General features: G+C 44.8%; 3 protein-coding genes across 4 annotated transcripts in view; 1 reads left to right on the top strand and 2 right to left on the bottom strand.

The window, feature by feature from the left end:
* Window positions 1-5,881, top strand: part of LOC109521613 (RING finger protein 207) — a 13,418-nt gene extending 7,537 nt beyond the window's left edge. Inside the window, exons 6-18 of the mRNA XM_019879558.1 lie at window positions 75-150; window positions 653-778; window positions 1,108-1,154; window positions 2,060-2,132; window positions 2,372-2,440; window positions 2,562-2,630; window positions 2,775-2,881; window positions 3,913-4,090; window positions 4,434-4,619; window positions 4,700-4,751; window positions 4,840-4,957; window positions 5,082-5,177; window positions 5,443-5,881. Of these exons, the coding sequence (XP_019735117.1) occupies window positions 75-150; window positions 653-778; window positions 1,108-1,154; window positions 2,060-2,132; window positions 2,372-2,440; window positions 2,562-2,630; window positions 2,775-2,881; window positions 3,913-4,090; window positions 4,434-4,619; window positions 4,700-4,751; window positions 4,840-4,957; window positions 5,082-5,177; window positions 5,443-5,500 (1,255 nt within the window). The 3' untranslated portion in view covers window positions 5,501-5,881. The remainder of the gene's footprint in view (window positions 1-74; window positions 151-652; window positions 779-1,107; window positions 1,155-2,059; window positions 2,133-2,371; window positions 2,441-2,561; window positions 2,631-2,774; window positions 2,882-3,912; window positions 4,091-4,433; window positions 4,620-4,699; window positions 4,752-4,839; window positions 4,958-5,081; window positions 5,178-5,442) is intronic.
* Window positions 5,882-9,154: 3,273 nt separating this feature from the next.
* Window positions 9,155-15,279, bottom strand: agtrap (angiotensin II receptor-associated protein). 2 transcript variants are annotated; one of them, XM_019879572.1, is made up of 5 exons: window positions 15,086-15,279; window positions 14,287-14,321; window positions 13,969-14,077; window positions 13,021-13,231; window positions 9,155-9,424 (listed from the first exon to the last, which is right to left on the bottom strand). In XM_019879572.1, the coding sequence occupies exons 1-5, from the start codon at window positions 15,110-15,112 to the stop codon at window positions 9,300-9,302; spliced, it is 507 nt and encodes a 168-aa protein (XP_019735131.1). In that variant the 5' UTR covers window positions 15,113-15,279; the 3' UTR covers window positions 9,155-9,299. The 2 variants fall into 2 exon arrangements, with proteins under 2 accessions (XP_019735131.1, XP_019735132.1); XM_019879573.1 differs by lacking the exon at window positions 9,155-9,424 and adding an exon at window positions 11,087-11,339.
* A 1,189-nt stretch (window positions 15,280-16,468) lies between these two features.
* The window catches only part of LOC109521616 (draxin-B), a 12,408-nt gene continuing 7,149 nt past the window's right edge, over window positions 16,469-21,727 (bottom strand). The window contains exons 2-7 of the mRNA XM_019879569.1: window positions 18,807-19,219; window positions 18,092-18,261; window positions 17,486-17,606; window positions 17,324-17,416; window positions 17,169-17,258; window positions 16,469-16,845 (exon numbers count right to left, since the gene is read on the bottom strand). Coding sequence (XP_019735128.1) covers window positions 16,733-16,845; window positions 17,169-17,258; window positions 17,324-17,416; window positions 17,486-17,606; window positions 18,092-18,261; window positions 18,807-19,219 — 1,000 coding nt within the window. The 3' untranslated portion in view covers window positions 16,469-16,732. The remainder of the gene's footprint in view (window positions 16,846-17,168; window positions 17,259-17,323; window positions 17,417-17,485; window positions 17,607-18,091; window positions 18,262-18,806; window positions 19,220-21,727) is intronic.

Genomic DNA, 21,727 nt, shown 5'->3' with positions numbered 1-21,727 from the left:
TGTGTGTGTGTGTGTGTGTGTGTGTGTGCGTGTGTGTGTGCGTGTGTGTGTGCGTGCTTGCGTGCACTCCACAGGGAGAGTCGCACTCACTGCATTGACATTGAGACAGCCTACATGCAAGGATGTGAGATGTTGGACCAGGCCGTGCTGGTAAGAGAGTTGGCACAGAGAGCTGCGCAGAGGTGGCAAAAGTAATCACACTCTGTACTTAAATAAAAGTTCACATATTTGTGTGGAAAACATACTCTGGTGAAAGTTGAACTACTGATTCAACTCCAATACCCGATACCCATAAATTGTCCCACTGCCAATACCATCAATCAAGATCTCAACGACAATGGGCTTTTATCTCACTTCTGTTTACATTTTGTTTAAGATATGGTAAGATAATCTTTATTAGTCACATGATGGTGAAGCCTACCATTTTTACATCATTTTGTTATCAGTCGAGGTTGAAAAAAAGCCCTTTTGGACAAAGTAAGGGGTTGAAATTACATACACCAGTTAGTTTTCAAATGAAATTAGGACCACAAAAAAGTCATCAGAAAAATAAATACTAAAAATAATGTCCCATGAATTTGTTGGTCCCACCACTGGAGTTGTTGTGTCACGTTTTGAAAGCCTCTTTTCCTCCTGCCTCCAACAAACACAGGTGGTGAAGGAGCTGCAGACGTCCACCCGAGAGGCCATCTTCCTGCTGAGGTCCATGATAGGAGAAGTCTGTCTGAACGTGGAGGAGGAGGAGAGCGCCATCTGCTCTCTCTTCAACAGTTTGCAGGCAATCGAGTTCATCTCAATTTCAACCAAAACACGAAAGCTGATTTCTGAATCATTAAAAATGGAGTGAAAATGATTGATCTATAAATGCAACTGAGGTACTGCACTGTGGTAAATGTGCCGCGCAGTAGAAGGGGCAATACAAAAAATGTTATTTCAATCTCATGCGCCAAAAGAAAAATCCACACAACAGTAAGGTCACAATGTAACCACTGGGGGGCACTGTTGATCTAACTGTGAGACGAGAAAAATCTGAGGGAGAAGTAAGTGAATATTTTCACACTTTTCAGAATTTATTCATCCTTGCGAAGAATGCTCTTTTTGTTACAGGAAAAACTGGCTGAGAGGAAGAAGATTTTGCTGAAGACTGCACAGAGGTACGTCTGACTCCAAGTACCATCATCACGACCAACTGTTAACTACTGTACACGAGCGTTGTTGGCCCTTTCAGATAAAAAAAAACAAAGAGTTAGTAGATTTGTTGTCAAACTATTTTCAACGTGAAAGATTGGTTCATGTTTTCTAAAAATAACAGCACATATTGGGAGATTAATATCGATGTGTGGAAAAATATCACGTTGACCATAATTGGACAGCGACAACGGTATACACAATATCTTCACTTTTTTACACAATTGATTTTCAAAATCCATTAAAATGACGACATCTATTTTTAAAATATTTGCTAAATTATTAAAATTCCACAACGCAAAGAATTTAGAGGAAGTGCCTCAAAACTGTGTATTAAAGTGCCGAAGCACATTTCATTCGACGACGCGGCCTTACTCTGCGCTCCTTTGATAAAAGCCTCCTTTCAATAGAATATGAATAAATAATAAGCATTTGATTTGACGCCGCCACAGCCGTTGCCGTCGTTAGTCGCAAAAGACGACGTGCTCGATTGGAATGACCAGTCAATGTTGTTATTCCCTCTGATTGACCGTTTTGACCATTTGGGATTGGAAAGGAAACGATCCGGTTGCGCTCTGTCGGGATTGCCATTGCCTGGAAGCGGGCCAGCCGAACCGACGGCTGGCTGGTCGGCCGTTTCCTGGAAGGCCGGTCCAGGCTATTTGAGTCGGAATGTCCCTGAGTGCTGTTACGGGAGAGCGTTGACAGATTAGTTTGTGGAAATGTGGGCCACGTTCAGAATCGCCATTTTGACTGGACTCTATAGCGATTACGTGTGTGTGTGTGTGTGAGTGTGTGTGTGTGTGTGTGTGTGTGTGTGTGTGTGTGTGTGTGTGTGTGTGTGTGTGTGTGTGTGCGTGCGTGCGTGCAGCCAACACGAGGAGAAGGAGAAAGCGCTCAAGGAGCAGCTGTCACACCTCACCTCACTGCTGCCAACACTCCAGGTGCAACCCCCCCCCCCCACACACACACACGCACACGGTGGCTCCAAACCCCAATTTGAACCTCTAACCTTTGTTTGAAGCCCTAACGCAATTCAGAACCGTAGTTTGAAATGTTCACTTGAACCCCTGGCCTTCAACCTTAACCCCACGTAATTCCAAAATCTAATTTGAAACCACAATCTTGTATCCCCAATTTGAAACTCTACTGCTCACTTCAAACCCGTACTTTGTGATTTCAGGTTCATCTGGTCACCTGCTCAGCCTTCCTCAGCTCAGCCAACATGTTTGAGTTTCTGGACATGGGTTACGTGAGTGGATTCCACCGAGCAAGAAACATCAAATACATTGCAGCGATATCGCGGCCGCGCACTGACAGCCGTCTTCAAATGGAACGAGTCCATGTGGATGAAGATGTTTTTGCTTCCACAGCAACTGATGGAGCGACTGAAGCGGATCGTCAAGCTCCCGCATCGCCTCAGACCAGTGCAAAGCAGCAAAGTCAGTGCCAAGCGCAGCGATGCACTGTACTGTACTGATGCAACGAATCTGCATTTGTTTTCCTATTTCTCAAAGTTGACAAATTTCCCAAATTGTAATGTGGAGGTTCCACTGTAAGAACATCCCCCTGCACCCTCCCATCAGATCAACACAGAATACCGCAGTGAGTTTGCCCGCTGTCTGGAGCCGCTGCTTCTGATTGGCCAGCGCTGCGCCCCATCGGTCGCCGGGTCTTCCAGCGTCGCCACGAGGTGAGATAATTTCCGACATTCGGTTTTCCGCGTACATCCCCCGCCCCCCACCTCAATGTGGCGTCGGCGCGTTGCCATCGTTCCAGGAAAGCCGGCGGGGCGGGCCGGACATTTGGCACTTTGCGAGGCATCCCGACTTGAAATCCCCAAAGCTCGCCCATATTTGGGATTTGCTTGCGTAGCAACCAGCCAGGAAGCAACAGGGAGGCTTATCTCGCTGGTTGGTCAATTGCTGTTAGCACTCTGAAATCACTCCGCCGGACTCTCTTTAATTGAATGGGCCCCCCCCCCCCGATTTATCACTTACACCATGAACGGGTTCGTCGATGTTGCGTTGCTAAGTGCAGTGAGAAAAGGCGTCGAATGTATAGGAGAGAGTAAAAGTAAGAAGTCACCAGAAAAACAAATACTCAAGTAAGGAGATCTGAAAAACGTACTCAAGTACAGTAACCAAATATTTGTACTCGGTTACTGAGGACTAACACGAGAAAAAAAACAATCAAGTCTTGTTGCAACTCCGTGTCCTTCCCCACTTGTAATTCCATCACACTGTTCACCACTCAACACGCAAAGAGGCCTGGGGATCGGCCAGAACTATTTTTAACATAATTTCACAGAAGCCTCCGGAATTAATCTACGAGTTGGCACGCCGCAGCGGCTTTGTTCCGGGCCGCTTGATGTCACTGGGCGGGCAAAGTATTTCTTAAAAGCGGTGCGACTGGCCTATCTTGCGGCGAGTGGCAGATCCGTGCAGGTGCGTCGGGGGAGTCTGGCTCCGTTTCTTTATTGCAGCCTTTCGTCTTCAAGCCTCCGTGACGGACCGATCGATAAATTGGCGTGAGTTTATTATACCGCGGCCGCTGTGCCTGTTTGTCACTCTGCGCTCTCGAGTTTCGGATGCGGTGATTGCCTGTTGAGTATGACGACGACGTGATGAAATTTGTAATGACGCGTCTGGTGTGTGTGGTATTGCCGTGAAAATGGCTATATTATATATATGGATATTGAACCCCCCCGCCCCCCCACCTCAGGCTGCAGTCGCCTCTCTCCATGTCTTGCCGCTCGCAGTCCCTCAGTGAGATGCCGCTGGGTTCCGTCTTCGGTCGGAGGCCCACGTCTCACCGCAACATCTGCACCAAGGTCCTGCTGGCCGAGGGGCGCGAGACCCCCTTCACCAAGCACTGTAACAGCTACGAGAACTCCTACAGGGTGAGTGCACCAGCTACGCGCTTTCAACTGTCTTGTGGGAAAATTATTCACAGTAGTCATAAGGAATGAGAGTGAGATCGCAAAAATTCTCATAAAGCCAAAGAAAAAGCTTTGGGTTCATTAATCTAGTTGTTATCTTATCTTATCGGCACATGTCCACAAAATGTTTTGAATGGAGCGTGCGCCCGAACTCTATTTCTTGGTCTCAGTTTTGATAAAATAAATGCCCATAAAAAACTTGAGCGACCGGATAGTGCGAAACCGCCCTTCTTTGGTCAGTTTCATAACCTTTCACAAATCAAATACTCGTCTCTTCTTCTGCATCCGTGCGCTTGATCTGCAGACCCTTCAGACCGAGATCCAGAGCCTGAAAGACCAGGTCCAGGAGTTGCACCGAGACCTGACCAAGCACCACTCCATCATCAACACGGACCAAATGGGCGAGATCTTGGACCGCTCGCTGCACATCGACAGCCAGATCGCCTCCCAGTACGCCACGGTGGAGACCATGAGGACCATGTTTGAAGAGGTCTTCCTCTCTTGCATCTTTTCAAACGGTGATGCCCGGCAAAAAAAAAAAAAATCACCCTTGCGGTTTTCCCCTCACAGATCTGGGAGGAGACCTTTCAGAGGGTCACCAACGAGCAGGAGATCTATGAAGGTGTGTCTTCTGGCAACACATTTTCAAGCTCAAATCTGGGCCGATTATCGGCTCGCCCGCTTGATCTGTTTCGTCCGGACCCTCGCAGCCCAGCTTCACGACCTGATGCAGCTGAAGCAGGAGAACTCCTACCTGACCACCATCGCCAGGCAGATCAGCCCCTACATCCTGTCCATCGCCAAGGTCAAAGAGAGACTGGAACCCAGGTGGTGTCTCGTGCCGCCAGGATAAATTGGATTTGTTTTCTGTTTCGTCTCTGTTCCGCCCACTTTTTAAACATGTTTTCCTTCCATCCGCATATCCCGGTCCATTTTTTTTTTTTTTTTGCAGGCTCCAGGAGACCAAAGAGCGCCGTGATGACCGCACCGAAACCATGCTGAAGATTTACGAAGATAACACAACAATGGAAGCGGAGAGTCAAGACGGGTAAGCACAAGCCCCAAGCACAAGTATTAAAAAAAGAAAAAAGGAAAAAAAATCACAATTGTGAAAACTCATTCCGATGTGTCCACTGGATCTATGAAGTCCAAGAAGCCCTGATGTACGGTAAATTGATCGCACTGTGGCGTAAAGCTCGAGACCGAATGACTTCGAACAGAAGGAAGAAAAAAAAAACCCAAATGGTTTTTCTCTCACCGAATGCGCAGCCTCACAGAGGATGTGTCGGACTTTCTTTTCTTGTTTCCCACAGCGACAAGCAGACGCGCCTCCTCGAACAAGACAAGAGCAACCACCCGCTCGTGCTCTAGTGGCTCCACCTCGTACCAAACCTGGAGCTACGCCACATAGCGGACGTGACATTCTCCGAGCAGGGGGGACAGGGGTGGGGGCGGGCTGTCAGTAGGTGAGAAACCTTTGCGTGGCGGTATTAAGTGGCCGAGGTCACGCCGCCATCGGGGCCACACTTCGTTGTCGCTGTGACAAGGTGCCGCTCCACAGGGGCCAAGCGTTCGTGACTTCATCAGACACCACGTGGCGAGAATCCTCTTTTGGAATTGAAATTTTCCCCCATGAGAAATCACGCTGATAGAATGAAAGCTGCCAGCAACTCCGCCTCGTAAGAGGTCGTTGACATACAAGACCTGGAATTAATTTAAAAAAAAAAAAATTACACCTGCTGAGTGTTTTCACGCATGGCTTTTTGTGACTCTTTTTGTGGGTCTACCAAGGATAGACGTACCTACTAAATTTGTATTTGGTAAAATGTAACAAGCTGTGGTGTATGTTTGTATTTGAACAGCCCTAAAATGGCTGCTTCAAACGAAAAATGGCAACCCTCCTTTGTCTTTCCAGGCGTAGTTGCTCATGATTGACGTGTTTGTCAAAATTTGTGTTGCTACGGGCTGAATGTTGCTCATGTTGAATTTTCAAAAATTTGGGGGATGAGAGCACGTCTGCTTTTATGCTTAAGGTGCTCAACAAATACACCCATCCATCCGTTTTCTAATCTGCTTATCGATATGAGGGTGGCGGGCTTGCTGGAACCTACCCCAGCTGTCTTCTGGGGGAGACACACCCTGAACTGGTTGCCAGCCAATCCCAGGGCACACATAGATAAATGAACGACCATTTGCGCTCACACTCCAACCTAGGGACAATTTGGAGTGTTCCGTTAACACACCCTGCGTATTTTGGAAATGCGGGAGGAAACCGGAGTACCCGAACAAAACCCACACAGGCACGGCGAGAACAGTCAAACTCCAAACAGAATTGCCAGAATCAAAACCTGCATCTCTGCACTGTGAGGCCGACGTGCTTAACCAGTCGACCGCAACAAATTTGAATGCCAAACCTTCAACATTCATTTCAATTCAAAACAAACAACGGCTCTGTAGAAACACAAGGCTCGTCCCTCATCGCCTTCCCTCGTTCATTTCATAACCAAGCACCCGCTAGCGCGCAAGCTGCTGTGGATAATAATGAGGTGTTGACTAATGGAAGGGGAAAGGCTTATTTACATTTCATTGACGGCCGCGAAAGTTGTGGAAATATCACGTGCACATTTGGCCTGAGGGAAGTGCAGAGAAGGTCCGAAGTGCGCATTCATTAAAAAAACATTTGTGACAACCCGGTAACAAACGACCGTGTTCCTGCACGCCGCCTCCCCCGCGGTCGTTCATCACGCTGGGCTGACAGTCCACCGACTCGCTCGTTATTATTCTCCCACTCGGAAGGTTTTTCCACGCCAAGTTTATTTTGGGGCGTCGTTTCAGAGACGTTTCAGAGTTTCGGGGCGAGCGAGAAGCCACGCCGCGAGTTTTCCAACCGTAATTGAGCATTAAAGATGGAGGAGGAAGATAAAATGAATGTTTAATCATCTTCACCGAGGGGAATTTGGGTCAGCGAAGAAAGAAAAGGAGACAATTAAAGCAAATAGAAGAGAGCGAGAAAGAAGAACACGCATATGATCGTTTAATGAGCAGCCTTTTATTGTTTTAATTAGCAGCCCTCAAGTGACGGAACTATTTTCATAGAACAGATTCCGTTTGCCCAATAGCAGAGTTTTCCTGAGTCACATTTCGGAAAACAAGAAAGAAAAACACATTTTGAAGCACATTGGTATTTTTCCAGGTCAAAAATGACAAATTCGGCTCATGATATGTTTTATGTTTCCGGTTGGATGAGGTGACCAGTGTGATTCTTGAGTTTTATTTCATCTTTTGTTCCCTCTAATTTTACAATTAGTTGTGAATAAGAGGATTTTGGATTAGCGTGCTGACAATTTTGTGAAATTTACCCCCAAAAAGTTTTGGATGTTATTTTGTGTTGTGGAAAATTTCGTGTTTTTATTTATTACTGTGTGAGGATTGCATAGCTTCAGCTCACATTTGTATCTAGTTTGTATTCTTTGATGTTGTGCTTATATCCTAAATAAAATCCTAACATTTGTATTCGGTTTTATTATGATATTTTATGCTCATATAAAAATAATTTATGCTCATAATGACAAAAAAATGCCTGATGCTCATATAAAAACCAAAGGCCAGCATCTTTATGCTCATATAAAAATAATTGATGCTCATCATGACAAAAAAATGCCTGATACTCATATAAAAACCAAAGGCTAGCGTTTGTACCCATTTTTGTCATTTTACTTTTTGGGGGGAAAAAAAGATCAACATTTGTGTCATTTCTTCTCTTTGACTTTATGCGCAGCTAAAAAAAACAAGCGCTAAAACTGGAATATATATATTTTTTTTTAATCAAAAGGGCAGTACCCAGACCACTTTAGCTGTTTGACTTGATGCTTGTATAAAAACAAAAATCAAACAGCGGCATGTCATTTGCGTGTACTGTTTGAACCACGATATTGTCCAAATACGAGGTCTTACCTGAACGCCTCATGACAACATCGCTGGGGACGGTCACGGCCCCTGTAACAAATTGACTTCCTGTTATTGCATCCCGCCTCAATTAGCCACCGGCTGCGTGCGCCCTTGACGCATGGAGGGGGGTGGGGGGAGTCACAGGTGCGAGGTCGCTCTTAATCATCCGTGGCGCCTTTCCACTTGGCTTCCCCCCACCTCCACATCCTCGTCCTCCCATCTCCCCAATGAATCTTGAGTGTCTTTTACACGAGAGTCAATAATCAATTCACCCAATGAGATCCTTGCCGATCCGAGCGTCTGGGCAGCTCTTGCCTGTTGTTTTCTGGTTTTGTGTGTGGTTTGATGAATTGTTTGTTAAAATGAACAAGGCTCAAAGTAACAAAGACCCGAAAAGCCATCGCGGCAGGAAACACAAACTTCACGTTACACGACACCAAACACAAATAACAAACTGGCAAAGACTGAATGAAACGGGGCAATTAAATACAAGCTAACTGACGAGACAATGAGGCACACCTGGACAAGGCACGAGTAGCTGGAGGGAGTTGATTGGGGAGACCCGAAGAACAGGGCTGGGGAGAACTGGTGCAAAACCAAAAACCCAACGAGCAACACATCAAGAAAATATGACCCAGCGAAGCATGAAACAAAACACAAATTGAATTCGAAACAAAATGAACAAAAAAACAAAGATCCGAACAGAATTCACTCATTTATGCTTAGCTGAAAAAAAAGCAAACATTTATTTTCCTTTGTTCTTATATCCTGAACAAAATGCAAACCTTTTGCGGTTTTACTTTGCTCTCATGTAAAAAATAAAAGCTAAATGCGGATGTGTGTCCATTTTTACAATTTTACTGCTCACGAAATCCTAAAGTGTGTGTAGATCGATATTTAATACTGCATTCACTTTCTTGACCGTGAACCAAATAGACTGCCTGCTAACAAATCAAACGACCATTTCTGTTTTGTTTTGTTTTTTTTGTCGTGTGTGTCTGTGTGTGTGTGTGTGTGTGCGTGTGCGTGCGCCCAACAAACTGTCAAGTGCCCAACATACAATAAACTTTTCTTAAAAAAAAATGCAACAGACACTATACAATATTGACATGGAAAGGCTTCCACAACAATGACAGCAATGACACTCTGGAACACAGCAGACAGGCGGCCGGTCATGCTGCACTTGGCCGCCCGGTTTGCAGGTGGCGCTAGCGCGCGGGCATCAGTAGGCTCGCGGTGCCTTGGTGTCCTGCGCCTGGTTGAAGGGGTTGGCAACGCTGGTGGAGGCGTCCTGTTGGGGGTCGATGGACTGGTACGCGTCTCGGTTTCGGCTCATGGAGGGGAAACCTGCAGGCAGGCGGGGGACACGCCCACCATGACAAGACAATGAAGGCACACCGTCACCGAGTGGAGGATTGCTCAGCGTTCTTGTGGAATCAACGGAGCTTTTTGTCATTGGGATTGGATTACTTCTGTGTTGGCATCATGAAAAAAAAATTCTGTCTCTCAAAATATATAGATATATTTTTTTTTCCCCAATATATGTGCATCGATATTTTTCTGCAGTCTTTTCAAGGCAGCGCTGTGACCTCGTGGTTAGCACGACCGCCTCACAGTTTTTTTTGTTGTTGTTAATTTTGGTGAATGAGTTGAAGAGTGACAAACTATTGACCTCTGCAATTCAGGACCACATAGTTCCCCATCTTCAATTCTCAACAATGAGTTATCTTCAAACGTGGATCATGCATTGACAAACAGATCTCTGAATAAACTTTTATTTTTCTTGTAATTGTTGGAGTCCCGACTTAAGTGTTCCCTCCCTGCCCCGGAATCAAACTTAATCGAGTCCAACCGTTGTGCGTTATATGACACGACTGAATGAAATGGACTCATGCGTTGTGTTGTGTTTTGAAGACACGATTTGATGATTTTGATTGTTACGTCACAATGCACAAACTCCCCACAATTGCTTGAGAAAATATGAAATTTTGGGCAAATTTGTGTACTTCCGTTTGAAGGAATCGGCACCATCGGAGCGACAACTGGAGTGTACCATCTCGCCGTGGAAATAATTGAAATTGTCACGGGCCCACTTTTTTTTTCTTATACTGTATAGACCCCATTTCTCACCCGTTGTTTCTGTTTGAAATCATCACTTGTAAACAGTGCGACACGTTCATGATATTTATTCCAATATGTACAAAGCCGAACACCCCTTCAATCAGCAACTTTTCACAGTGGAGTCAATTTATGATCAGTGGTACCTTGACATATGAGTTTATCTGTCCCGTGTCTACGCTTGCGACCCAAAACACCCAAATCATCTTTCCACATTGATATGACTGGAAATGCCATTGATGTGTTCCACCCCGCTGCCCTCCAAAACGAAATTAGCATCCTATCATATTTGGGTTCCTAAAAGCATAGAGTAATGACATCATCAGAAAAAGTGCAAAGGATTGAACAGTTTTTGCCACATTTTTTTGCTTTAATTCAACGGACACTGTGTCGCTCCTTCTACTCTGCGTGCCATGACGACATGGGGACAATATAATATAGGAAATATGCAAAACGGTATCACAATAAATATAAAATAGACAATTATGAATCGAACATTTCTCTTACACATGCGTTCAAATACTGCTTCGAGAGTTATGACACTGCAACGCCAGTGCCATTCATTAGCCCGTCTATGGTGGTTTGTACTGCTTGTTAACATGAGGCAAAGCAGACCTTTTTTTTTAACAGAAAGCAATTTAGTTATATTAAATCCACGAGGCGTAATTAACTTTTGTTTTCTGTTAAGTTTGACAGCACCCTTCAACTGGGACCTGTATTCAAAAAGCTTGTGGCCTCCTTTTTTGAATTCCACAAACTGCTGTTTCAAAGCCAACGACAGCTTGTGTCTTTCAAGAAAAACAAAAAAACTTAAGTGCGGTTACTTGTACTGTATATCAAGGCACCACTATGTTATTATGACTGTGCAAATATTCACACAAACACGCACACACACCCACACACACACTTATAAATAGAAAAACAAATGACAAAGAGAGAAAAAAAAGTGTTCTCTTTGTCCTTCCCTGTTCGTGAGTTCACTTCCTGTGCAGAGGGGAATGGAAGGCAGATGATTGGCAGAGAGAGAAAGGGGTTGGACGAGGGAGGAGGGGGTGGGGTCAAGGTGGGGGTCAATAGCGGCGGCCGATAAATGCACTGTCGGCACTGTCCGTCGTGCAGCGGCTGTCCACTGAGGTCTCTAAGTCTGAGAGGTCAAAGGTAAAAAGAGGGGGCGGGAGGGAGGAGACAAAGGAGGACATGAGAACATTCCGAGACGAGACACACGCGGGGCCAAAGTGGCATGCGAGGAAGGAAATGTCCGAAAGCTTCCACAATAAACCATTCGGGCAGAGGCCACCACCACACCAAGTATTTTCAGTCACTGAAAATGGAATATTGGGACAGGATTTTTTTTTGGGGGGGGGGGGTTGCTTTTGGTGTGTCGATGATGCTGGTGTTATCTGATGAAATCGATATTTTTAGGAATAATCGCTGGAATGATTTCAGTCATGTTAATTTTTTTTTTTTTGCATTTCTAAATGTTTTCATATTTGTATTTACAATTAATACAAGTTGTCTTTTTTAAACCTAAAAATGTCTAGGTGATTTTTTTTCGTATTGAGGATGATATGAAGCGTATTCATGAAGTGGAATTTTATCCTGATGTCAGAAAATACATTTGCTTCTTATTAGGTATGTTTTTATACATATTTCAAGGTTAATTAATATTCATTATTTCAACTTATTAACTATTCATACTTACATTTGAATATACCTCAGAAATTTATTAATTACTGCTGTTTGAGATATTTCAATGAAGATATTTTACAACCGGAGTACTCTTAGAAGACCCTCGCAAACGGCACACAGGAAGGCCGCAGCCCGGATTCGAAGCCTCGACCTCTGTACTGTGAGTCAGATGTGCAAACCACTTCCTCCAATGTTCCGCTCTCCTAAATACTTTTTCTTTTTTTTTTTTACACCCTGATGACAGACATTTGACGTTCCTGCAATGGCCTGCTCGAGCAAAATAAGGTAGTACCTTGAAACCGCCAAAGCTAATTTCAGTATTTCAAAGAAAAAAAAAGAAATTTAGTTTCACAACCATGAACTCTCCCTATATTGAGCAACGGATGCATCAGAACGCATCGCTAGGTTCTTTTTTTAGGGCTTCTGATTGGCTCAGCAGTCCATGTCACTCTCGCTAAACTTGACGTCAGATTTGAAGTGTTGCCCTGATTGCGAGCCCGTTAAAAAGCGCTTTGGCCTGCTGGGGAAACTCCAAAATGTTTCATGGATGCGTTGGGGCTCCAATTCAGAGACACATCAGTCGCCGCTCAGCTCATAAGAATCTCCAGCCTGCTGTGTGCCCCTGCTGTGTGACGTTAGCATAAAACATCAAGACGCGGTGAAATCAGCCAATGCGACACTGAAAATTCCGCCAGGCCAAATTGTCTCCAGAAAACTTAGGCCGCTTTTCCAGCAAGGACGACAAAATCCAGTGAGTACACAAATCCAATTCCCAAGACGCGGACTGATTTGCACATCAGGCCGCATGGAAGCCAAACAATTTCCGGCGCCGTTTTGCATGAAACCGAGTCACCGCGGTGGCAAAGTGGCTTCACGTGGTGCGCCTCGGATATTTCGTGGCATTTACACTCTTGTGACTGGAAATAATGAAGCTTGTTAGCTTAAAACAAACAGCATGACAACAGCGCAGAGATCTCCAACGCAAACACTCTCTCGGCGTGTTTTCAGACACGAGGTTAACGGCTGAACTTCAACGAAGACATACGATTGCGTGCACTGCCCCAGTGCAATGGTAGAGGCAGCAAAAATATTCACGCGGGCGAAGTAGGCCAAAGCAGAAGCCGCCCTAAACTCACCAAAGTTGACGTTGTAATCCCCCCCTCGCTCGCGGTACATCTGGTAGACGAAAAAGCAGGAAGCGGGCTTGAGCAGCAGGCTGAGGATGGCCATGCCGGCGCTGAAGCGGAACACGTCTCGCCCCTTTTCGGACGCCAGTTCGCTCAGCGAGTAGTAGATGCCAAAGTGGATGATGTCCGTCAAGATGGTCACGGCCATCCCGATCAGAAACTGCGCAGGACCACAAAGAGAAAACCTTCCACTGTGATCCCTTCCCTCAAAAAGTGAAATACTTTCACATTCTAACCGCTTCAACTCAGCGATCAACAATGTTTGTTGTCTCTTTTGAAAATCCAAAGTTTCCCATCCAACCCTAAAGCACTCACCCTCAGCTCGCGATTCTGAGACGGTTCCGAACAATGCCCCTCCCGCTATGTGCTAACCAGGGGTGTCAAACTCGTTTTTTGTCGAGGGCCACTTTGGAGTAGCGTCTCCCCTCGGAGGGCCGTTATGATCGTGAAACCAAAAAAAAAAGTTTCATCGTCTCATTGCATTATGACTTGCAAACAACAAATGAATGGATTACTAGTCCAGTCGACGATCATAATTTATTCAATTATTGTTCAAGTTGGTGTAAAGAGGGGAAAAAAAAATCTCTGTGTTATTTATGACACATGACAATTTGATACTTCGGTAGAGTTCTGAGCAAGGCTCATGCAAATTGACGCGCGTGATTTGCTTTCACGGACCAAATAAAATGATGTGGCCGGCCGGATCTGGCCCCCGGGCCTTGAGTTTGACACCTGTGCGCTAATCCCGACCGGACTACAAATGCAAACACAAGCCTTGTCCCTCATCCTACCTCGAAGCTCGTTGGCGGCCATTTTAGTGACAACGGTGACAACGGCGACAACAAACGAGCGTTAGATTCATCCAGATTCGTTTTGAGGTCCGACTGCGACACTCACCATCAGCACGGCGTCAATGGAGTCCCTGTGAGCGATGGCCCACACCCCCACAGCCAGGACGCTAAAGTTGCCCCAGGCGAACGAGGTGGGCAGCCACGCCATGCATCCCCTGGACACACACACACACACACACACACACACACACAAGCACATTTGGAACACCCAACGCAGTGTACACGCCATCGACAAATGTGCGTATGCACTGATATGTGTGTGTGTGTGCGTGTCTGCGTGCGTGCGTGTGTGCTTGGTGACCTATTGGAGGTGGACAAGGGGAGAAATTCCTCAAGTTGGTGAAGAAAAAACGTGTTCACTCACCAGACTGTAAGCAACCAGTGCACCAGAACGATGGCCTGACAGACAAACACATCAGAACGGTGACGCCACAATTCGGAACGTAGTCATAAAGAGACATTTCAAATCATTCCGTCAAGAGCTATTTGAAATCTCAAGGAAAATACAAATAAATAATGTGAACAATAATGATGATAAAATAGTCACACTGAAACATGGAAAAAACGTTTTTTCTGACTTTCGAACAATACCTTGTGGTGAAAAAAATACACACAAAAATACATATTAAGTTCGAAAACAAAAATAAAACAAATGACCAATATGTTTATGATGATGAATAAAATAAATAAACAATAAAATAAATAAATGAAATAATAGTAAAATAAATACAGTAAAATGACAAAAATACCTCTGTAAAATTACTCAGAAGAACAAATCTACAATTTAAAAAAAGTCCATAAAAATAAATACACACTCAAAACAACAGGGTGAATTCTGAACCACCGAAAAAACCAAGAACAAATATTACCCTGACTTCAGTCTTCGTGGGATTCAGTTGACGCCCTCAAAGGTTCACGTTTGGGCCCGCAAGCCACAGTTTGCAAACGTTGTCCTATGTGACTAACGCAGGGCAGTGACATGAGCGATGGTCAAGGTGCCCTCAAGAAACTCTCAGCAGGCATTTGTCGTCTTCTCGTCACGTCCATTTGGATACATTGGAATTCAAAATACTGTTTGGCAATGCTCACGGGAGTTCCAAAAGGCGTCACGGGACACGAATACAAGAGTTGGAAAAAAAATAAAATAATGCAGGCAGGCTCACCTTTAGATTGATGGCTGGAATTTCCATAACAGGCAGCGAGCGGGGCTCAAAGCTGTCTGGCACTTTCAAAGAGAGGAACAGCACAGCACCCAAACTTTGTCTTTTTCTTTGTTAGCCTTGGCTTGCAAACACAAACCATGTGACGGCACCCTGACTGCTTCCCATGTGACTCACGCACAGCCTCACTACCCTCTTCCGCAGCCCCCCCCACCCATCACCACCACCAGTTCGAGTTCCTTCTCATCCGCCTCCATTTAAAAAAAAAAATCAAACACTTCTTTTCCCCGATTTAATCAAAAAAAGGAAACATTTTATGAAATGAAGTTTTTGAACGTAGATCGACCGGTAAATTGAGAGCTTCGCCCTTTGGCTCAGCTCCTTCTTTACCTCGACAGACGATATAAAATCCGCATCACAGAAGACTCTGCACCGATCCGCCTGTGGATCTCTCGCTCCCTCCTGCCCTCACTCGTGAACAAGACCCCAAGATACTGAAACTCCTCCACTGGGGGCAAGATCTCCTCCCCGACCCGGAGAGGGCACGCCACCACTTTTTCCGACTGAGTATCAATGTTTCAGATTTGGAGGTGCTGATTTTCATTCCAACCGCTTCACCCTCGGCTGCGAAACGCTCCAGTGAGTGTTGGAGAGCCCCGCTTGAAGGAGCCAACAGTACCACATCATCTGCAAAAAGCAGAGATGCAATACTGAGGCCACCAAAACAGACCCCACTTTAGAAAGAGAAGCGAGGTTGGGATTTTGAGTGCCGCTCGTTTGTTACACAACAAACAGTTTAATATTGAATGCAAATCCCGTTAAAGCACAATACTGAAAATAAATAAATCCGCAATAGATCAAGAGCGGAACAGTCATGACTTAAAGATGAAAAAGAAAATCTGTTGCACCTTCGTATTGACAAATCGCATTTGGGATGAGGAATCACCTTGTAGATGATATTCATGAGACAAAAAGAAATGATATTGAGTGTGTGTGCGTATATACATGTATATATATATATATATTTTTCATTTAGTTTGGAGTTTAGTTTTTTTCTTTTAATTCTGATAGTTTTAATGAATTCTTCGTGGGTTTTTTAGCTTTGAGTAGATTTATTTTTTAATGCTATGCCATATATATATATATATATATATATATCTATATATATATGTGTATTTCTACATACATATACATACATACATACATATATATTTATAAATAAATAAATAAACTGCTGGTTGTCTTCAAATTTCTAAAATGAATCAGAACAGGAAACCAAAAAAAATAAATAAACCCATCCCGCTTGAGTAACCAAGCGTTCTAATGCTATTTTCAACACCTTAAATTTATTCATCATGTGTAAAAAAAAAAAAAAAAAAAAAAAAAAAAAAAAAAAAAAAAATTGGGGGAATAAACACTCACTCGTGGAGGTTCAGGACGATTAGGGCCGGTTTGGGTTGGGTCGCGGGGAGAGTAGAGTTGGGTTCAGGGTAGGTTGAGAGTTCGCGTTGGATTGGGATATGGTTGGGTTTCGGGATTTATGGGTTTAGCTTTCCATTGTCCTTCAAAATGTCCACCCCTTTAGAATATGGTCAGCCGTGTCCGAGTGGTCACGGTTGCCGTCTTCCACAAGCGCTCCTCTCTTCCTCCTCAGATGGTGATGAAGCCTCCTTGGTCACTGCTGACCGACTCAGGCGCCACACAGCGGCCCCGCCTCCTCGTCACCCGTCGCTTGCGATGGAATTTAGCGTAGCAACGGAAGCCTGCGAGGTTACAACCGCAAGTCCCGTTTGGGAAATTGTGTGTGAATGTCGGGGAGGGGATGAAAATAAGCATTGGCATAGAAGATAAAATGGTGGGCCGGTGAGCAGGAAGATGGATGACAGGAAGTGAGGAAACAGGACTTGGCTAACTCGCGTTTCAGGAGATTAGCATCTCGGAAATTAGGAAACAGGAAGTGAAGACAAGGGCATGCGTTTGGAATAGAAGAGATGGGGAAAAGGGAGGTACAGGATTGTTGGGGGGCCAGGGGGGTGACTGGACAGGAAGTCCAGGGCAGCGGCTGACAGTCGGGGTAAATCCTTACCTTCCTCACACATGCAGTCGTCGTAGCACTTGTTGTTCAGGCCTCGGTTGTGAGCTTTGCACTCGTGTTGTCTCAGGTCACAACAGGAACCTTTTCGAAAATCAACATTTCAAGACATTTCACGAGTGGGTAAAGATCTCACGATGGAGACTGACCGGGGAGGCAATCCAAATGGTGGTCACACGGTTCGATGTCGTCGGCGTCCACCGTCGCGTTCCCGCTGCTGAGGTTTTTACTTCGCCTTTTATCTGTGGAGGGACATGACAATGAGAGACTTTTTCAGGATCAGAACAAGCGGTAAGATTTTGGAGCCAGACCTTTCTTCCTGGAGGACGGCCAAGCGTCCGCGGGCTTCATGTCTTCATAGTCCGTCCAGTCGAAGAGTGCCATGTCCAACGTGGGCATCACCTCGCCTTGCTTTTTACCTCGTCCGGACCGCTGAGAAGAGACAGGTTTTAAAGAGAAACCAAATACTGTACAAAGAGCGAGTATCAGAACTGTCATGTCAGGATGCTGTCACTTTTGTTGCCCTTTTGCGTCGAAAGCAATTGTCACTCTGGAATTAAGTAGGGGCGGCACGGTGGATGACAGATCAGCACGTCGGCCCCACGGTGCAGAGGTGCAGGGTTCGATTCTGGCTGCGGCCTTCCTCTGTGAAATTTGCATGTTCTCCTCAGGCCTGCGTGGGATTTCTCCGGGTACTGCAGTTTCCTCCCACATTCCAAGAACATGCATGGCAGGTTGATTGGGCACTCCAAGGTACGAGTGTGAGCGTGAATGGTTGGTTGTTTGTCTGTTCAGTCATTTCAATAATGCCCAAACAAGAACTCTATTGTTTTTTTTAAGGGTGAGTTTAGTTAGTAGCAGTCGTAGAAGTCGAATCTCAATTATGTTGAAACTTTTTGACGATTGTCCCGAGTCACCTGTGGTTTGCTGGAGGCCGGGGGTAGCGTTGGGGGATGCTCGTTGGTCACCGTGACAACCATGGAAGAGCCAGAGCCAAAGGGATTGGGGGAGGGGCCATCTCCAGGAAGGGCCCAAGAAGAGGACGGCGAAGGAGGGGGCTCGTCCACTACGAGGCTTGGCTGGGGATCTGTGAAAAACGGAAACAGGAGATTCACTCTTGATGTGCTTCCGCGTGTTGCTAAAATAAGGACTGTTGATTTTTTTCTTTGACTAGAAATTCATTTCTTAAAAAAAAAAAAAAAAGAATTGATTTCAATTTCAATTTCATTTTGAGTTTTCAAAAAAATAAAAACATTTAAAAAACAACACCATAAAATGTAATACTTTATTATAGTGAAATCATGATTTTTTGTGACTGGGAACAGTCCAAAATTTTCTCACAAAATGGAGACTAATCAACATCATGGCTTTTTTTTTCTTGAAAAAAATATTTTCACTGTTCTAAGACTTTCTACTCATAAAATATCTATCCTGCTTCCATCAAGTTACAATTTTTTTCCCAGACTATATTCTCTCTCTACATCCCCCCCAAAAAAAAAACTCAGTGAGAATTGTTTTTTTCCCCAAATCCTATTGAGATGAAAACATTTTTCTCATGGGAAAAATCTGACGTGAGTCACAAAAACTACTTGGAAAAAGAAAAACCCATTTGAACGTGCCGCCAAGACGCACCTTGCCCATGTCGTCCCTTGTCCCGTCTCCCCCCGCGTCTCCTGAGCTGCGACCGTTCGCCGTGTCCCCTTCCTTTGCGCGTGTCCATCAAGCGGTTCTCACTCAGGCCGGCTCGACCTGGCCCCATGGCCACCCGCACCGGGCGCAGACCCTCCAAGCTCAATCCGTCGTCCTCAAGCCGGGCCGGGTAATGCGCACGCCCGCCGCCCCGGCTCTTCCGTGCCACCCACTGGTCGCTGTGGCCCGGTGCGGCCCGCGGGGGGTGTTGTGATCGTCCACCAGAGTTGCGCCTCCTCTTTCCGCGAGGGCCGCCGGGTGGTCCGGCGGCGATGGCGAAAGACACCACCGCCAAAAGAAGCACCAGCGTCATGAGCAAGGAGTGCGCCATCACCTCTCGAAAACGACAGCGCCACCTGTTGAGAGCAGAAAACAGCAAAAACGGTGACAACTCCCGAAAGTGGTGCACAGTATTCCTTCATACTTCATAAACTTCATAAATGTCAAGTGAGTTTCTTTCATTAAAAAAAAAATACCATTTGCTTGCTAAAAATGACCTTTTTTGCCCCCCTGCCCCTTGTTTTCTGAAAAGGTTTCATCATAACCTGGGCTACTATGCTATTCGTAACCGAGCAGGCAATCTATCTTGGCATTGCTGCTTGCAGGATGGCCTAGAACTTTGGAGGATAAGCCGGCCCAAAAAAAAAAAAAAAAAAAAAAAAAAATCCCCCAAATCCAAACATTAACTCTCAGTCTCGGCCTTGGCAGAGAACACAAAGTCCCGGCCATTATTCATCGCCTTGTCCTCCAGGTTTTCGTCTCACATTTATCTCGAGCGGACCCGGGGGGGCAGCCAGACTGCAACGGCCACATACTTGCGCTTCCTCCCACAAATGACTTCCCGGCAAAATGACATAAAAGGGGTCGCCGCACACGTCCTTTAACAGAGCTTGCCAGGTTTTCATTACCAGAGTCAACACTTCAGTGAGGTATGACCGAACCCGAATGGGCCAGAGAATGTTTGCATTGCTTTGTCTCAAGGGAAAACGACGGGCGCGCTCTATTTTCCCTTTAATCTGCACCGCTATCCATTCAGCGTCAATTGCCATTTAATCGAAACTGTTTACTTCCTCAGAGTTGTTTGGAATTCACAGAAGAGAGCCGCGCAAAACGGATCTGACGGCATGAGCAGGAGCGGGATCCAAGAAAAAAAATTAAAGCGTGGGCTGCCATGCAGCAGATTTTTTTGAGGATTTAGAAATTGTGGCTATAGTCTTTAATAAAAACAAGCAGAAAGACAGCTGTTTTTTTTTTGTTGTTTTGCAGGCTGTCCGCAAAGAAACATGCAAACATGAGCTAACGCTAGCCAAAGCGAGCCAGCTAGCTCGCTTGTCCACATTCGGTGAGAATAAAGCTTTTAAATGTTCACTTTTACGACAAAAAACGTTTTTCCTTGAGACAATATAATAATAATAATAATAATAATAATAATATCTATATTATTATTATTATTATTATTATTATTGTTATTATTATTTAAAACAATTTATTTTCTCAAAAAGAATACATTTACTCGAATTAGATTTCAGATTTTTTTTTCCTTGAAAAGAGCGACTTTGTTTTCCTACAATTACAACATTTTTCAGCCCAAAAAATTTAGACATTTTAAAAAAACAAATAAGAACAATAATAACAGCTTCTTTCTCCCAAAGTCTGACTTTATTCTCATCAGATTTATTCCAAAACATTCAACTCTGGTCTCAATTGTCTTTTGCAGACATATCTACGTATACAAATGCGCATACTAAATCCCACACAGTCGCCGTGGCTGTCTTCACTGTGTTAAAAGATGAATGGCAGTGCAGAAAAATCAATGCGGTGGAAGTATTGATCTACTCATGATGGCTTTTGTGTGTGTGTGTGTGTGTGTGTGTGTGTGTGTGTGTGTGTGTGTGTGTGTGTGTGTGTAAGTGTATACACGTTTTCATGCACACACGTCTGCATGTTGGGCAGGAGGTTCATTATGCTAACACATCAAGTAGGAAATCTTTAGCAGTGACTTATCAGTTGCTTGGCAGCCCATGAGTGTGTGTGTGTGTGTGTGTGTGGTGGGGGATGTCAAGAGCAAAGGATGTTGGGGGATGCCCGGGTTACAAGTGCAGCTCAGGGAACTGCAACAGCTGACCTCAGGGAATCGGGGCTGCTGCCCAGTCTGCATACATGACAGTGAGAGGTTGAAGCGACAGCTTTTTTTTTTTTGGGGTGCGGGGCGGTTTATTAAGTGAGGTGTCTGGAGACCATCGCAGCCAAAAGTACAACTATTTTCTGCCAGTAGGGGGCGCTGCATACAATCGGCCTTCATCACAGACGAGAATGTTGACCCCATGGAGCAAGCAGACTTATTCGATTTGTTTTTGTGTTTTATGGCAAGTAATCAAATTTCACACAGTGGCCAAAACTCTGTTATTCAAACTACCCCTCGGACAAAAATCTCGAGGGGTAGTTTGAAGGGACCCTGCATATGGCCAATTTCTTCCAAAAATGGCTGACTTCCTGGTTCTTGTCAGGGATGGCTTCTCGATGGCTTCTTTTTCAAAAATTGCAAGGACTACATTTGTCTGAAAGACTTTATAAATCATCAGAGCAATCGTACGATCCAAATAGATTTCCTGCGTTGTTTCAGGCGTGGCTTTTTTGTGGATCCAGACATACTTTTTTTAAGCAGATGTATGTCTGATTTTACTCCATGCCAGCATTTGATGAAATAAAATGAATTCAACACATGATTTTTTTTTTCTCCAGTGTATTTCCATCAGCCTCATTGAGACTGTCATTCTTTTAATAAACGGCACTATTTTTAAACGGCCTCCCGGTAAAAAAGGTCTATTTGCAAAAAAAAAAAAAAAAAAAGAGCTTAACGTCAG

This window comes from Hippocampus comes, unplaced genomic scaffold (genome assembly GCF_001891065.2).
Source record: "Hippocampus comes isolate QL1 unplaced genomic scaffold, H_comes_QL1_v1.1 scaffold44, whole genome shotgun sequence".
NCBI classification, from domain to species: domain Eukaryota; kingdom Metazoa; phylum Chordata; class Actinopteri; order Syngnathiformes; family Syngnathidae; genus Hippocampus; species Hippocampus comes.
This window is presented reverse-complemented; position numbering and strand designations above follow the sequence as displayed.

Bases quoted from the DNA above. Each gene is read 5' to 3' on its own strand.
- agtrap (XM_019879572.1), bottom strand. From the start codon at position 15,112: ATGGAAATTCCAGCCATCAATCTAAAG. The intron at 14,322-15,085 runs GTGAGCCTGCCT...TTTGTCTGTCAG, and splicing joins TTCCAGCCATCAATCTAAAG to GCCATCGTTCTGGTGCACTG. The intron at 14,078-14,286 runs GTGAGTGAACAC...GTGTGTGTCCAG, and splicing joins CACTGGTTGCTTACAGTCTG to GGGATGCATGGCGTGGCTGC.